Source organism: Macaca mulatta, chromosome 14, assembly GCF_049350105.2.
Source record: "Macaca mulatta isolate MMU2019108-1 chromosome 14, T2T-MMU8v2.0, whole genome shotgun sequence".
NCBI classification, from domain to species: Eukaryota; Metazoa; Chordata; class Mammalia; order Primates; family Cercopithecidae; genus Macaca; species Macaca mulatta.
This window is the reverse complement of record NC_133419.1, coordinates 130,170,945-130,187,092: the sequence shown is the minus strand read 5'-3', so window position 1 is coordinate 130,187,092 and position 16,148 is coordinate 130,170,945. Positions and strand designations below refer to the sequence as shown.

The 16,148-nt window shown below is 44.8% G+C and overlaps 2 protein-coding genes across 4 annotated transcripts in view; one reads left to right on the top strand and one right to left on the bottom strand.

Moving 5' to 3' along the window:
* The window catches only part of NFRKB (nuclear factor related to kappaB binding protein), a 32,821-nt gene that overhangs the window by 3,311 nt on the left and 13,362 nt on the right, over nucleotides 1–16,148 (top strand). For 2 of the 3 annotated variants that reach the window (XM_015116106.3, XM_077964677.1), the window contains 13 exons: nucleotides 3,386–3,587; nucleotides 6,569–6,696; nucleotides 7,391–7,565; nucleotides 8,119–8,256; nucleotides 8,864–8,937; nucleotides 9,807–9,891; nucleotides 10,703–10,883; nucleotides 11,128–11,236; nucleotides 11,469–11,595; nucleotides 11,815–11,880; nucleotides 14,759–14,838; nucleotides 14,947–14,993; nucleotides 15,934–15,994. In XM_015116106.3, the coding sequence (XP_014971592.3) occupies nucleotides 3,386–3,587; nucleotides 6,569–6,696; nucleotides 7,391–7,565; nucleotides 8,119–8,256; nucleotides 8,864–8,937; nucleotides 9,807–9,891; nucleotides 10,703–10,883; nucleotides 11,128–11,236; nucleotides 11,469–11,595; nucleotides 11,815–11,880; nucleotides 14,759–14,838; nucleotides 14,947–14,993; nucleotides 15,934–15,994 (1,473 nt within the window). The remainder of the gene's footprint in view (nucleotides 1–3,385; nucleotides 3,588–6,568; nucleotides 6,697–7,390; nucleotides 7,566–8,118; nucleotides 8,257–8,863; nucleotides 8,938–9,806; nucleotides 9,892–10,702; nucleotides 10,884–11,127; nucleotides 11,237–11,468; nucleotides 11,596–11,814; nucleotides 11,881–14,758; nucleotides 14,839–14,946; nucleotides 14,994–15,933; nucleotides 15,995–16,148) is intronic. The other variant, XM_015116109.3, reaches the window with a different exon arrangement.
* Nucleotides 4,017–4,814, bottom strand: LOC721366 (signal recognition particle 14 kDa protein-like). The gene has a single exon (XM_077964701.1). The coding sequence runs from the start codon at nucleotides 4,799–4,801 to the stop codon at nucleotides 4,319–4,321; it is 483 nt and encodes a 160-aa protein (XP_077820827.1). The 5' UTR covers nucleotides 4,802–4,814; the 3' UTR covers nucleotides 4,017–4,318.

Genomic DNA, 16,148 nt, shown 5'->3' with positions numbered 1-16,148 from the left:
GTGCTGTGAGGGGTAAAAGACTACACATTGGGTGCAGTGTACTCTGCTTGGGTGATGGGCACACCAAAATCTCAGAAATAACCACTAAAGAATTTACCCATGTAACCAGACACTCCCTGTTCCCCCAATACTATTGAAATAATAATTAAAAATAGAAAAAAAAAAGTAGAAATTATGGAAAACAAATATGAAAAAATACATCGGTGGGTGTCTTTTCTACTAAAACCAGAAGATTGTTCTGAGTACTTAATCTTCACTGTGAAATATTTGGCAATTAATTCCTCTCTGACGCAGTGTCTTACTGTGTTAGTAAATCTATTAGTTAACAGTTGCAGTATTTCTTTTAAATGTTTTTGTTGTAAACTTAGAGGCAGTCTCCTTTATTCATTTGGTTCTTTTTCAACTATTTGAGACACTTTCATTCCCTGATATTTATGAAGTACATGTTTATCACTAAATGTAGTAGTTTGGTTTACATTAATAATTTGATGTGTGATCTAAAAACGTAGTCACTAAGAGGGTGTGCACTGTGGTTACAGATTGATTGGCAGTGGAGTACCATGGAGGCCGCTGCAGTGGTGCTGATGGTGCTAAGGCTGGCAGTGGAATTTCTGTGTAGGGCCTTAAGCCCCTGAGGGTCCTGGTGACTCAGGGAATCCATCACAGCCTGGGGTCATTCACCCCAGTTCACTCCTTTTGTCTGGCCTGGATTGCCCCATGCTTGCCCTCATTCCAACAACTGAGTAGGGACCCAGCAATCTGAATGAGCTGATCGTTGTTTATGTTCAGATGAGAAATGTCTGGACCACTTAAACTATAGCTGCTTTTCTGGCAGTCTTATCTGCAGGGCCCAAACTTAATAAACCATAGGAAATAGACTGTCATTCTTAGTTTGCTGCCCGGACTTATTTTAGATTCAGAGCATATTGGTACATGGGAGAGGTAGTGTCGTTTGCTCTGATTTTCAACCTGTGGGCTCTCTGGCATCTTTTGTGCTCCTGGCTTTTTTCAGTCATGGCATGATTGTATCTCTTAGCGTTTCTTTTGCCCAGCAGGATAATATTGAGTCCCATTGCAAGCACGGACAAGGCCTCTGGTTCTGGTCACCACTACCTTTTCAACCGTAGAACATCACTGGAAATGCTTAATGCCTGGATCTATATTCTACTGGAAACAATTCCATTGGGAAGCCTTTCAGTGGGAAACGAATAAATGTTATACATGGTTATGTTCAGTGATGTCAATAAGACCACTTACTAATAGAAAATAAACAAACATTTTTAAAAGGTATATTTTAAAAGCAGAATTATATATGTGTTTAAAATGGTTACCATGTCGTGGAACATTAAGCAAAATCTACACGTATTTTCTGTATCCGTAAGGTAACCCGCTACTCAATAATAGTATATGCCCTGGGATGGGATGCCAGCTTGTTTTTGTCCGCTTTCACAGGCAAGATGCGTCATCATCATCATTAAGGTGGCTACTGTTTATTAAGTGCTTATTATTTGCAAGCCACTGTGTACGTGAAAACATTCATTTAATTACATATTTCTTTTGTTTTCCATATTTTGAACATACAGGTGTGGAGCATGATATAGCAAACAGTCATCTGTGCATCACCCAGTTTTAAGAGATAATTTAGTTTTTTGTTTTACATTCTTCTTTGGTAGTATGTCAAGTGTTACGGATAAAATGAAAGCCACCAGTGTGCTGTTGTCTGATCCTCTCTCCCAGCTACTAACAACTGTACTGCAGTTGGTGTACATGCTTCCCATCCATGTTTTCTTGGCATACTCTTTCAGGACAATCCCTTTATGTTACTCATGTAGTCAGCAAACACTTGTTCCATTAGGCACCTCTATGCCAGACACTGAGTTAGATGCTGGGAATAAAATGGTAGGCAAAAATAGGCTTGCAGGGGAAAATCCTGGGCATTGGGACTGAGGAGTTTTTGATACATTCATGCAAAGATGCCTGGAGTAGGTGGTTGTGATTTCTGGGTTGTTTCCTGCTGAAACCCCTTTGGTGGGTCTCTATTGTCCTTAAGGATAAAGTCACAACTACCTGAAATGCTTGCCGTCCTTTGCATCTTTCTGCTGTCTGCTGCCTCCACCTCTCTCCCTGTTCTTGCTCTAGCCAAATATTGCCTGAACTCTTTAAAAAAAAAAAAAAAAAGTGAAATGTATCACACACAAGAGTCTATAAAATGCATATATATACACACAGGTAAAACAATAATAAAACATGGGTATAGCCTTCAGTTAGGGTAGGAGCACTACGAAGACCACTGAAGCCCGCCACCACGCACCCTGTCTTATCCCTCTCCATTCCCCCACAGGCAACTGCTATCCTTTCTTTTGTGTTAATTTTTTTTTGTTTGTTTTTGTGGTGCTGCTCTGTGGATATCTAACCGTGTCCCCGACCATCTTTTTTCTCTTTCCTTGTCCCTCTCCTGTCTTAAACAACGGTTTTTTGGTGAGCGTTCTCTGCATTGTAAATGTGGGATGTTTGCTTCCATACACATCAGCACTTCTTTAACTACATTGTAACTGAATGTTTAATTGTTCCCCACCTCAGACGGCATATATGCCAGGCCAAATTAGCATTTTGCTCATGGAAGGTATCCAGTATGTAACCCGTGAGTTGAAAATGAACTCTGTCCTGTTTCTTCTCACTCTTAGCTAGTGACTTCAATTCCTCAAGTTCATTCCTTTCGTGTTAACCTTTTCCTGCCACTCAGTTGAAGCTGAATTCAGATGTCCACCCTCATACCCTCGTTGGCAGAGGCGGCTTCTAAGTGGGATTCTCTACTAAAATCATTTTCCTCTGGATTATTATTTACTGTTTGATAAAAGACTGTGGCTCAGATCATTGGAATTTTAGTTTATTTTAAAAAATGTAGGCCAGGCACTGTGGCTTATGCCTGTAATCCCAGCACTTTGGGAGGCCGAGGCAGGCAGATCACCTTAGGTCAGGAGTTCAGGACCAGCCTGGTCAACGTGGTGAAACCTCATCTCTACTAAAAATACAAAAAATAGCCAGGCGTGGTGATGCACACTTGTAATCCCAGCTACTCGGGAGGGTGAGGTAGGAGAATCGCTTGAGCCTGGGAGGCAGAGGTTGCAGTGAGCCAAGATTGTGCCGTTGCACTCCAGCTTGGGCAACAAGAGCAAAATTCAGTCTCAAAAAAAAAAAAAACAAAACATGAAAAGTTGGTAGTGATAGTTGCACGGCAAATGTGAATGCAACACCACTGAAGTCTACATTTAAAAATGGTTAAATTGGTAAATCTTATGTATATTATGTAATGTTTTGTGTGCACACACATACAAAAAACTTAAAAATTTATGTTACTTTTGTTTACCTTTCCTATTTCTTCTAGCCTGAGATCTTCTTTGATGTTGTCAGCCTCTCAACGTGGCAGGAAGTGTTAAGTGATTCTCAACGTGAACACCTCCAGCAGTTTCTGCCTCAGTTTCCTGAAGACAGTGCTGAGCAGCAGAACGAACTCATCTTAGCCCTGTTCAGTGGGGAGAACTTCCGCTTTGGAAATCCTCTGCACATTGCCCAGAAGCTTTTCCGAGGTTTGTAGCTCAGTATTCTTTCTTTGAGGGGAGTGGTAGATGGGCACACATTCACTTATGTGGGTATTCCTTTCTTCCTTTTCTTCTCTTTATCTTCATGTACAGATACTGAGCTGGCAGAGAGCGGTTTTGTGTTACACTTTGCTGTCTAGGCTGTGTTTCAAAAAATAAAATTTATTGACTTATATAGAGAGTACATAATATGATCTCAGCTGTGTAACCAGCATCTACATAAAGAAAAAAAACATTTCCAGCATACTAGAGGTGCCTTCATGCCTAGTCTTTAAAAAGTTTTTAAAAGAGCTTGCCATTTGCTTTGTTGCACATACCAAGGTTTGTGTGTGTGTGTGTGTTTCGGTACACACATACTTTTTGCTGCAGAAGATGTGACAGTTCACTGCCAAGCACTTAAGCATGTCCATGTCTCTCTTTTTTTTTTTTTTGATAAACAGACATGTTTAATGATAGCTTGCTCTTCACAGACATGCTTACAGAGACTTAATCTAGAATCCAGGAGACTATAACCACGCAACACAGACCAATTAGCCAAATGTAAAATAAACTAGATTCTTACCACAACTACCCTATAAACACTGCAACTGTTCTTTCCAAAGGACCCTAATCTTATGTGAAAACACCTACTGTGGGGGAACCAGAAACCTAGCTATGTGGCCAAAAGGAAAAAATAGCAATTCAGTCGTTAATTGGTGAAAGCAGGAAATTTGTGCCCTTTACTGTGCTGCTGTTGCTGCTGTTGCTGCTGGTGCTGCTGGTGTTGCTGGTGTTGCTGGTGTTGCTCTTGTTGCTGCTGTTGCTGCTGCGGCAGGTGCTGCTGCTGCTGCTACTGCCGCTGCTGCCGCCGCTACTGCCGCTGCTGCCGCCACTCCTGCTGCTTTGGTCTTCTTAGTTTTGTTCTTTTTGTCTCTCTTCTTCAGCCCATCCATGTTAGCTCTCAGTAGGTTTGAATGAGCCATCTGAAACTTACTCACTTCCTTGGAGCTCACCACAGTGCTGATCTTCTTTTTCCCATCGGTAGCTCTTAACAGACACTTGTTGTCTGCGGGCTCAAAGCCCTCCACAGTACCTTTCTTTGGAATGGGTTTGGTTCGACCGTCATACTTCTTCAAGGTGATATAGACGCTGCCCGACGTCCGGCACTTCTGGAAAAGTCTGGTCAGCTCCGTCAGGAACTGCTCGCTCTCCAACAATACCATCGCGGCGACGCTTGGCTCGACTCCGCATGTCCATGTCTCTTAACAGACACTCTCCCATATCATGACAGCCCTGTTACCACACACAAGGAATTTTACATTGAGCAGATAATATCATAGGCTATTTCATGTTCAAGTTTTCTTCTTCTTTTTTTTTGGGGGGGGGGACAGTCTCGCTCTGTCACCTGGCGCAATCTCAGCTCACTGCAAACTCCACCTCCTGGGTTCACGCCATTCTCCTGCCTCAGCCTTCTGAGTAGCTGGGACTACAGGGGCCTGCCACCAGGCCTGGCTAATTTTTTGTGTTTTTAGTAGAGACAGGGTTTCACCGTGTTAGCCACGATGGTCTCGATCTCCTGACCTCATGATCCGCCGGCCTTGGCCTCCCAAAGTGCTGGGATTACAGGCATGAGCCACTGCGCCCGGCCTTCGTGTTCTACTTTTCTTAATTGTTCCTGCAGTGTCCTTTAGAGTGGCTGTGTAAATCCAGGATCTGTTCAGGGTTCATGCATTGTGCGTGGGCCTTATGTCTCTAGCTTTTTGAATCTAGGGCCCTTTGCCCCTTTTGTTTTTGTTTTTCAGTACGCTGACATTTTTGAAGAGCCAGGACACTTCAATTATAAAATGTCCTGCTTCCTGGGAGTCTGTCATTGTGTTTTCTCTTTAGATTGGGTTAAAGGCTTTCGGCAAGAATACGATATAGGAAATGTGGTCTTTCCCATTGTGTCATCTCAGGAGGCACGTGGTGTCAGTTTTTCCATTTTGGTAAAGCCACATGTGATCACTTGGTTAAGTGGTGTCTGCCATACCTCTTGCTTGTAAGCAAGCAAGATACTTGTAAGCAAGCAAGATAAAGGTACTTTCTTTCCTTTATCATAAAGAAGCACTGTGGGATGATACTTTAGGATCATGGGTCATGTGATAGTCTCATTTTCCAAAAGCCTTTGTTTTACCCAGTGGTTTTTGCTTCCATGGGTGATTCTCAACCGCATCAGTTATTATATTGGGAGTTGCAGGATGGTTTGGACCACTCTTTAAGTTACAGTTGCTTTCTGTACCATGGAGAGGAGCCAAGGAAGCCTCTTCCCCTTCCCTTCCAGGGTGACTTTGTTCTGACACAAGGCCCTGAATGAGCAGCACATCTTGAATTCTGTTAAACTCGGCAACTTGACAGCTGCTAATGACCAGAGAGAGCAGGCTTATAATCTGAAATCTCATTATTTTAAGGCTTTAAAATGAACATTGCCACCTTTGGTGGGTTACTAGTGTGAAAAGGAATGCCCCTCTATGGTTGTCGGAGATCTGTTTCACTACAGCTGAGGGTGCACTGTCTCCTCTGGTAGAGCAGAAGTCAGGGAGACCCACTTGGCTTTAGAGGGGCTCTGTAAGTGACCTTCCATAATGGTAGCACTGTCTCTTGTGCTGGCATGTTTCCCCCAGAACAGTATGGCAGTCTGGTAAGGATACAAGTGAGGAATGTCAAGGCAGGACTTCCTGCATATTCCACTCTGACCCATGCCACGTATCAGTTCTAGTGTTGCTAAAGACAGTTGCATTACTGTGGCTATGATGGTCATCAGCCTTAAATGAGCTGTCATTGCTTCTCAGCACACTTACTTTTGGTTCTGTTTCCTGATTCTCTTAGATGTTCACTTTTCCCTTAAGTTTTGTGGTACAGAGTTTACCATGTTAAGCACTCATTCAATATATTTGTTGACTGATGATGTATATTTGTTGACTGATGTATATATATACCTTTATTTTTTTAAGATGGACACTTTAACCCCGAGGTGGTCAAGTACCGGCAGCTATGCTTCAAGTCACAGTACAAGCGCTACCTCAACTCCCAGCAGCAGTATTTCCATCGGCTGCTGAAGCAAATTCTTGCTTCTCGGAGTGTAAGTAGTGCTGGGAACTGGATATAGAATGTGGCTGGTCACAGGTGTCATGACTTCAAGAAGCATTTCAGGTGCAAAACGCAAAAGTTGCCACTAAGAAAAAATGCTACCGATTAATCTGTAACACAGTTAAGCTATGCCATCCTTTCTTATGATAAACTTCAAATGTGTCCTGATTTCAGAGATGTTAAAACATAAAAAAAAGTGCTTCTTAAAATTGACGAAATTACAGTAGCTTCAGTGTTTACCAAGATAAACAGATGGATTTGGGATCCATCATGGGTTATTAAGGGAAGCCAGGATTCCTTGGAATGGATATGAAGGTGTGCACGGGCCTCCGAACGCTGTGATGGATGGTAGCATAATAGGCCCAATGGCCGCTGGAAATTCTTAGAGGCAAAGTTGTTTGGGTTTTAAGTCATCCTTTAAGCTTTGGTATAGAAATACTTGGGTGTCTAGTATAAAAAAGTATTCATTCCTAGTAGAGCACTTCACTCAGATTTGGGATTTTTCTTCATGTAATCAATACAGGTTTTTTTTATTTGGATGTGTTGATATATATGTGTATCTTTCTTTGTGATCTGGAGGAAGGGAGTTGGGCTTCACACTGAAGAAAACGTAGACTTGTAGAGTGTTCATTGTTCCAGAACAGGTCTTGGATGATGACGTGTACCCCCACCTGATCTCTTCCTAGGATCTGCTGGAGATGGCCCGGCGGAGCGGCCCCGCCCTTCCCTTCCGGCAGAAACGGCCTTCACCATCCCGCACTCCTGAGGAGCGGGAGTGGCGGACCCAGCAGCGCTACTTGAAGGTCTTGAGGGAAGTGAAAGAGGAGTGTGGTGACACAGCCCTGTCATCTGATGAAGAGGGTGAGTGTCCTCGGGCACTTGGGGTAGCTGGGGTATTGGATTGATACCGGCCGCTTGTCCGGTTGGAGCCAGTGGTAGCCATTTATCTCCCCGGCAGAGAAACCCTCTTGAGTTGTCTTGGTCTGGGGTGGATAGCGGGGCTCGGAAGGCCTTGGTCTTTGGGTTGCTAAGGCATTGCCGTCAGATGGGGAGTGACTACATGGCCTTTTTCACCCTCATGGCCTTGTGGCGCTTGAGCTTAGATGAGAGCCCGCCAGGCGACTGCCTGCATGACAGGGTTCTCTGCAGTGGGCCTGACTGGTCCCATTTGCCACTTGAGAGAACTGTTTTCCCCTTACAGGAGAGTAGTAGTGGCTGTCGGCCTGCTGCAGTGCGACCCCAGCACTCTGTTGAAGTCTCTCTTCCTGGAAGAGCCGTTAGATGGCCTAAGTGTGCTCCAGCTCCTCTGGGGAAGGGTCAGAAAGGAGTGTGGAACCCTGGCCTCCATGTTGTTGGCTTAGCCTTGTTGAACCCAAATGGCCACTTACCCAATCTCCCCTATTGGAGTCCACAGCCACGTTGGATTTACAAGAACAATTTTCTTTTGAAGATCTCAGCTCATGGCTTCCGAGCTCTCCAGCACGTTCTCCTAGTCCTGCGGTGCCCCTGAGGGTGGTGCCCACACTTTCAACCACGGATATGAAAACTGCAGGTGAGAACCGAGTTGCCGCCGTCACCATTCTGGGACATTGCAGTGGAGACCTGAAAACTCCTTTAGAGGGAGGTGGGTGGGGGCAGATTCCTAACTGCCAGGAAAACAAAGCTCCCTGGAACTAGGCGATTTGTTTGGTAAAGTTTTTGTACCATTTTATTTTATTTTTTACATCTGGACATAGGCCTGCCTTTTTTCCTTTGTTTTAAAATTTCTTCTCAGAAGCTGATATTTTGGGCTAAAGAAAGCAAAATCTCGAAACAGCAGTACGAAGGGACAGTTCAGTAAGAGGACAAAGGAATAACCAGAGCCAAGCCATTCTCCAGAGTGGCTGTGAGTTTGGAGAAGAGTTTTTGTTTGGAATAGGAAGCAAAGAAGAATGTTAAGAACCTTAAGTGTGTTTTAGGACCAGCAGAGTCACTGAAGTCATTTATTACCAATGTATGGAGAAGTGGAAGTGTTGATCCTGTGACTTTAAAGATTTTTGGTACTTGTAGTTCACAGGTGTCAGAAGGGAAACTCAGAAATATCTTTCTTTGGACAAGTGACCAGAAAGATGTAAATTGGAGAATCATGGTAGTGAATGTGGTTTGGTTTGTTTTCTCAGATAAAATAGAACTGGGGGACAGTGACCTGAAGATTATGTTAAAGAAGCACCATGAGAAGCGGAAACATCAGCCAGTAAGATGGGCAGGGCTTGCGGCCGTGTGGTTTTCAGCCTGATGTTTCAGGATTGGCTGTCCTGAGGAAGACACGGGGCATCACTGCCTTGTTTGTATGTCCTCCCTACCATGTGGGCACAGGACCAGCCGATGAGGCTGGCTGGCATCAACGATGTGAGGCGTGGGGGCTTTGACTTCACAGGGCCTGCTGAATGTGTGGTCTGCGTTAATTGTTACAGTGACACTGTCGAGTATAGGAATGGTCGTTTCCACCTCAACAGTGCTCGAGAGGTTAGGGAGCTTGTCATTGGTCCTATAGCCAGTAAGCAGCAGAGCCAGGAGTCGGGCCCTGGGTTTGTCCCACTTTTTACTGTTTCCATTATTCCATGCTACCAAGTTGAGGTAGCTAGCTAGCACCTCAGAGAGTTTAGTGGAGAAAAGATGATGCCTTTTTGAGAAGAAAAGACAGTCCTTCTAAGGCTAGGAGGTGAGAGGGGAAGAACCCCACATGGGAAGTCAGTACTCTCTCTTTTCTAGTTACTGTGATACCTCTCTAAACCCTATTTCCACATTTTGTAAAACATATTAATACTTCACAAGACTGTGTGCAGAGCACATGAGACAAGGAATGCAGAAGAGCTTTATGACTAAATGCTGAACGATAGGAAGGTTGGGACTGGGTTCTATGCACCAGTATCAAGTTTGTTTTTTTTAATTAAATGGGGATATGATAGGGAAAAATTGAATAGTTTTCTCTCTATATATTTTTTATTCAATGTGATTTCCCCAAGTGTACCTAACATCTAATTGTTACATAAATTTGCAAAATCACCTTAGTTTTTGCTCCTTTTTGGGCCTCCATGACCAAATTTTGGATATCACATCTAGGATCACCCGGACCTTTTGACAGGGGACCTGACCCTCAATGACATCATGACTCGAGTAAATGCTGGCAGGAAGGGCTCTCTCGCAGGTAAATGACTGGGCGCCCTCTAGGAGCCTTCATCTGACTATGGTGTTTAGTTGCATGAGCCCATAGCATGTGGCACAAATAAATGAAACCATGGCCTCCTTCATGCTGGTAACCTTTATTATTACCTCTTATGGGCTTACAGGTGGGAAATGAATGTAAAATCAGCACAACAGAGCATCAGCTTTTTTGTTGTTTGTGTTTTGTTTTTTTAGACAGAGTCTTGCTCTGTCGCCCGGGCTGGAGTGCAGTGGCGCGATCTGGGCTCACTGCAAGCTCCGCCTTCCGGGTGCACACACTTCTCTTGCCTCAGCCTCCCAAGTAGCTGGGACTACAGGCGACCGCCACCATGCCTGGCTAATTTTTTGTATTTTTAGTAGAGATGGGGTTTCACTGTGTTAGCCAGGATGGTCTCAATCTCCTGACCTCGTGATCCACCCACCTCGGCCTCCCGAAGTGCTGGGATTACAGGCGTGAGCCACTGTGCCAGGCCTATCAGCTCTTTATAATAAATATTAAAATTAAGCCGTATACTTGAGAGGCTGAGGTGGGAGGATCGCTTGAGCCAGGGAGGTTGAGGCTGTAGTGAGCTATGATTGCACCACTGCACACCAGCTTGGGCAACAGAGTGAGATCCTGTCTCAAAAAAAAAAAAACTAACGGCAAATCACTCACTGCATTTGGTTTCATTGAGTGTTTTATTACTGAGACTTCTATCTTTGGTGGGCCTTGGGAAAAGAATATGCAGATAAGACCCCTCACTTCCCTGTGTAGGAGATACATTTCTGTGACTGGTGTTACTTTTCCTTCCCAGCCTTATATGACTTGGCTGTCCTTAAAAAAAAGGTTAAGGAAAAAGAGGAAAAGAAGAAGAAGAAAATAAAAACGATCAAATCAGAGGTAGAGGACCTGGCTGAGCCTCTAAGCAGTACTGAAGGGGTTGCATCTCTCTCACAGGCCCCCTCTCCGCTGGCAATTCCTGCTATCAAGGAGGAGTAAGTGAGCAACAGAGATTCTGTAATTCTCAGGGTGAATGGGTGTGCCCTGGCCCCCAGGGCTTGTCGTAGCTGTAAGTGTGTTGGACTTGTAGACCTGGAGTCCCAGGGATACTGCTGGGAAAATGTGTTGTTTGCTCCTTTCTTGAACTCTTTTGTGACTGCTAGGAGGCTTGGGGGCCTGAATCAATCTAGGGATGTGTTCTTGGTCTTTTTGATTCTTTTATTTTTCTTCCCTCATTAGGCCCCTTGAAGACCTCAAGCCTTGCCTTGGAATCAATGAAATATCTTCCAGCTTTTTCTCTCTTCTATTAGAGATCTTGCTGCTGGAGAGTCAGGCTAGCCTTCCTATGGTAAGCATTTTGGAAAAGTTGGAGGTACATTAGAGTATTCAAAGAGTTCAAATCCTGAATAGTCTATAGCTTGAGAAGTGGAAGTCTGGGTTCCTCTCAAAGCTCTCTAGTTAACTTGCTTTGTGATTTGGACAAACTCCGGATGCATATGCCCCAGCTTGTGGTGGCACTTGTGTGGAATTGCTGGTATAGAAGAGAAGTCTAACTGGCTTCTGCCTTTGCTTTCCCTCAGCTAGAGGAGCGAGTTTTGGATTGGCAGTCATCACCAGCCAGCTCCCTCAACAGCTGGTTCTCTGCGGCCCCCAACTGGGCTGAGTTGGTACTACCAGCCCTGCAGTATCTTGCTGGAGAAAGTCGAGGTAAGGTGCTTTTTTTTGTAGGGTCAGTATTTTTTCCCCCTTTCGTCGAATTAATTATCAGAATAAACTGCAGCTTTACTCCTGTAATCCATTATGCCTTTGCATAATGCTATGCCTTGAAGGTTCCTGCTTTTCTAATACACTGTGGAACACTCAAAAGCTGTTTCAGAGTTCAGGGATGCACCTGTATGGCTTATTTATGTGGTCCATTTCTTGCAGCTGTTCCTTCCAGTTTCTCTCCATTTGTTGAATTCAAAGAGAAAACCCAACAGTGGAAGTTGCTTGGTGAGTAATCCGTGTTACCTACCCCTACAGGTTTTCATCCTCCCGTTTCTTCCCCTAAGTTTCTTTGCCTTCCAGTCAATATGGTCCTGCAGATTGGTTTAAAAAAGCAGTATTAGATCTTATTTTGCTCTGGGAAGGAGTCCTTCAAGACCCTTTTGTACTCTCAAGGTGGGTTAACTGACTCCTCTGGTTGGACCAGTGCTGAGATGGAAGGAATACCCTTTCTGTATGATGTAGTCTGGTGATGGCTAAATTTAAATCTGCAAGGGTATTTTGCAAGAGCGTCAACATTTATATTAATCATACCAATGACTTTGGATTAATTTGTAATTATAAATATTTTTCTTTCCTAAAAGTGGGCTTTGCTATTGAGGAGAATGTGCAGCAGCCCCGAGTAAATTGTTTCTAAAGAACAGAGTCCTGATTTTTAAGTTTATAAAGCCCACTTAGTGTGTAAGTTGTCATAACATGCATCTGAAGTCACTTGGAGGCTGTTGCCTGGTGATGGTGAAAAGAGAGAAATCCGTGTTGGTTTCCTGTTGAAATTCACAGGCACTTCTCTGTGCTGAGTGGTCTGTGGAGAAGTGTATGGAGAGCAGGTTATGAAAACCGTAGACTCATCCATTCGTTATTTATCACATTTATTCAGCTTCTAGGTGTCAGGCACTGTTGTTAGGTGCTGGGGGGATACAATGGCTTCTGAGACAGTGCGCTCCTCTCATAGGGCCTAAGGTCTGTTTGGGGAACAAATACTTATTAGATTTAATGACAAACTGATCCTTTCTGTAAAGGAAAAGTATAATAGGAATTGATGTAGTTGCAGAGTTGGGAGGACCTTGCTGAGGAAGCAGCGTCTGAGCAGAGGTATGTGATGAATAGGACCGAGCCAGGCAGGCAGAGGGGAGGCAGCAGCATTCGAGGTGGAGGAGTTAGAACCTTTCCATGGGGAAGATGTGATCTAAAATAGTCACGCAACCCACAGGCTATGAGAGCTGATGGTAATTTAGACACGGGAGAGGATGGATACGTTGGAGAACGATTTAGGTGGGCTTGGTTGTGGCTTGGCTGTGGGGAGTGAAGGAGAATGGTGTGAGGCACGGCTCCTGCTAGATTTGCAGCTGGTGGAGGAAGGTGTTTTTTGTGCAGGTAGCAGCTGTGGAGGTCTGGATTTGGAGGGTGGAGATCCCGAGTTTAGTTTTTAAAATTTATTTATTTATTCATTTATTTTTTGAGACCGAGTCTTGCTCTGTGCCTCAGGCTGGAGTGCAGTGGCACGATCTTGGCTCACTGCAACCTCTGCCTCCCGGGCTCAAGCGATTCTCCTGCCTCCTCCTCCTCCTCCTCCTGAGTAGCTGGGACCACAGGCGTGCGTTACCATACCTGGCTGTTTTTTATATTTTTAGTAGAGACGAGGTTTCCCTATGTTGCCCAGGCTGATCTTGAACTCCTGAGCCCAGGTGATCCACCGACCTCAGCCTCCCAAAGTGCTGGGATTACAGGTGTGAGCCACTGCACCCAGCCTGACTTTAGTTTTAGAGCTGCGTTTGAGGTATTCCAGTGGAGTTGTTGAGTAGACAGTAGGATGTGTGGGTTTAGAATTCAGACCAGAGAGTTTAAGAGGGAGAGTGTTAGCATGTGTCTGGTGCAGGGCACCGATGATGCTGTTACCTGGGGAGGAAGCACAGAGTGAGGAGAGAGGGTGGAGAAGGGCTCTTCACGGCAGAGGGTCTGAGTGAGAGCATGAGAGTGTGGGCGGGGGGTGGGACTGTGGAGGTGGGGAAAGCCTGGAACAGGGTTTTCCAGAGTCTTGGAAGCCAGGAGATAGGAGCGCCTGAGAAGTGGGGAGTGGTCATCTTCCTCCATAGTTCCTAAAAGATTCAGTAAGACAAAGACTAAAAATTTGTGAACATGGAGGAAGTTGTGAATTTTTCAGTGAGCATGAGTCCCTAGTGGAACAGTGGAGGTGAAACCACCGTGAGCTGAAGGTGATGATGGTAGCTGACTGCAAGCACTCCCCCCGTCAGTCAGGCTGCAGTAGCCATGGAGGGAACACATATACCTGGGCCTGGCAGACTGTTTCATGCAGGGCCAGATGATAAGCATTTGAAGCTTGTCGGCCAGGTGCTTTAGTTGAAGCTACTCTGCCATTGTTGAGAGCTTTCTGCAAATAGTGATATTGTGTATTGACTATGAAAACAAAGATAAACAGCCCCTTTGAGAAGGGCAGCTGTATTCATCACATAAGCAAACCTGACTGATGATGATCCTGTGGCTTCTAACCTGGGCAGGAGACACAGGTGCCATCAGGGTCTCAGACAGCCTGAACAGAGTGACCTCAGAGGAGGGCACAGGAGACAGGGCTTATCTCTTTCTAGGCGGGTCATGGGAAGTCAAGCTTTTTCCTGCCCCAGGATCTTAACTGCTATGCTAGTGAATAGAATTTCTCTGTGCCCCAATAGCCAGAAACCGTTCTTACCTACAAAAATAGAATAATTACCTTGGTATAAGCTATCATTACATCTTTTGTGATGCCTACCACCTTTTGAATTGATTTTGAAACGTGTGCTCTTTCCTCACTTGACCGTAAACTCCTGTGAGGGTGGAGACTGAATTCACTGAGTAACCTTAGCTTCACATGCAATGCGTGGCACAGTGGGTACTCAGCAGATGCCTACAGAGTGAATGATTTGATTAGATGGCATCCAAGAGCGGTGGTCCAGGCTGATTTCCACCAGCTGGAAGGCAGTGGCTGTGTAAAGGATTGTTGTTACAGCTCCTGATAGAATCTCCCTGTGGTGTAGATAAAGCTAGTAAAGAGAAAGCAGGATTCTCAGTAATACCTTAGACCTTATTTTTTATCTCTTTATTCCTCTAATAGGCCAATCCCAAGATAATGAAAAGGAATTAGCTGCCCTTTTCCAGCTATGGCTAGAGACCAAAGATCAGGCCTTCTGTAAGGTATGGTTTTTTAAGAAATACCAGATCCTTCTCACTAGGTTTCCAGAGCTCTTAAGTTTGCCCAAATTCTTTAGTCCAGTTACCTGTCAACGTTTTCTTTTTCTCCAGCAAGAAAATGAAGACAGCTCAGATGCCACGACACCTGTCCCTCGGGTGTGAGTACAATACTCTAGTGGTGGGTGGTGTCCCGGGAAACTGTAGTTCAGATACTGCCTTGGTTTTGTTGATACTTCTTGGTATGCTAGAGCTGTAATGGGCTTCAGAGCTCTGAGGAGTCCCCTGGTTCTTCCTGACTTGGCATACTGAGGCAGGCCACACCCCCTGAGTGAGCGGGACTCCTTGTGGAATGGGGTCTGATGGAGAGAGGGGCTGGCAGGAGAGCCTCTAAGGGGCATATAATCTCCTTTGTAGGTGGACATACTTTTTTAATGTGTACTCCTCCCTGGGCTCCTACTTGAGAATTATTCATCTAGGCCACCTTAGTCCAATAAATGGAAGCATGAAGTTAAGTGACTTGCTGAAGGTTAGCAGTAGGACTAACCTTCTAGAACTTAGATCTCCTGACTCTTAGTCCTAGGCTCTTTATATCACATTGTGCCACGTTTCTGTTTCTGTCCTGGCATAGTTCCGTAGTTTTCTGACACCAGACAGAGGCTCAGTCTTAAGTGCGGCAGAACTTTTTCTTCATGTAATAGAGGTGTAGATCTCAAGCCCCTGGGTACTTTCCTTGGAGGTAGAAAAATAACCCTTATCTAACGCACCTGAAGCCCTTTGTTCCTCTAAGGCCGAATTGTTTGTTGCCATCAGAATGGACCTACTTAGCAGCAATATTGAAAACAATAGGTAAAGATGTCAGCCTCTTGCCCATCTATCCACCCAGTACCTTTCTGGATTTCTAAGAATCAAGTGATTTTGTAAATACCAACAGGATTTCCTTCATAGGAGCTGGAAAGTGGGCTCTTCTCCTTTGTAAGAGTTGAGTGCTTCTTGAGGGACATCTTTCCATGTCATAGTGGGAATGGTTCTGAAGCAGGGGCAGTGGGTCTGACACACATGCCAGCTCTCAGGGTTGATACAGAATTTTTTATATTCCAGAAGAACTGACTATGTGGTGCGGCCCAGCACAGGGGAGGAGAAGCGGGTTTTTCAGGAGCAGGTAAGAAGTACCTAAAAGCCAGTGGGAGTCTCTGCCTCTGTGAGCCGTGCAGGGAGAAGCTCAGCCTGACTCTCCTGCATCTGCCTTCTTGCAAGAAACTCATACCCTTCCCCTTAGACCTTCTGTTGGCTGGGATTACTTGTTGGGGGTGGAA

Bases quoted from the DNA above. Each gene is read 5' to 3' on its own strand.
- LOC721366 (XM_077964701.1), bottom strand. From the start codon at position 4,801: ATGGTATTGTTGGAGAGCGAGCAGTTCCTGACGGAGCTGACCAGACTT.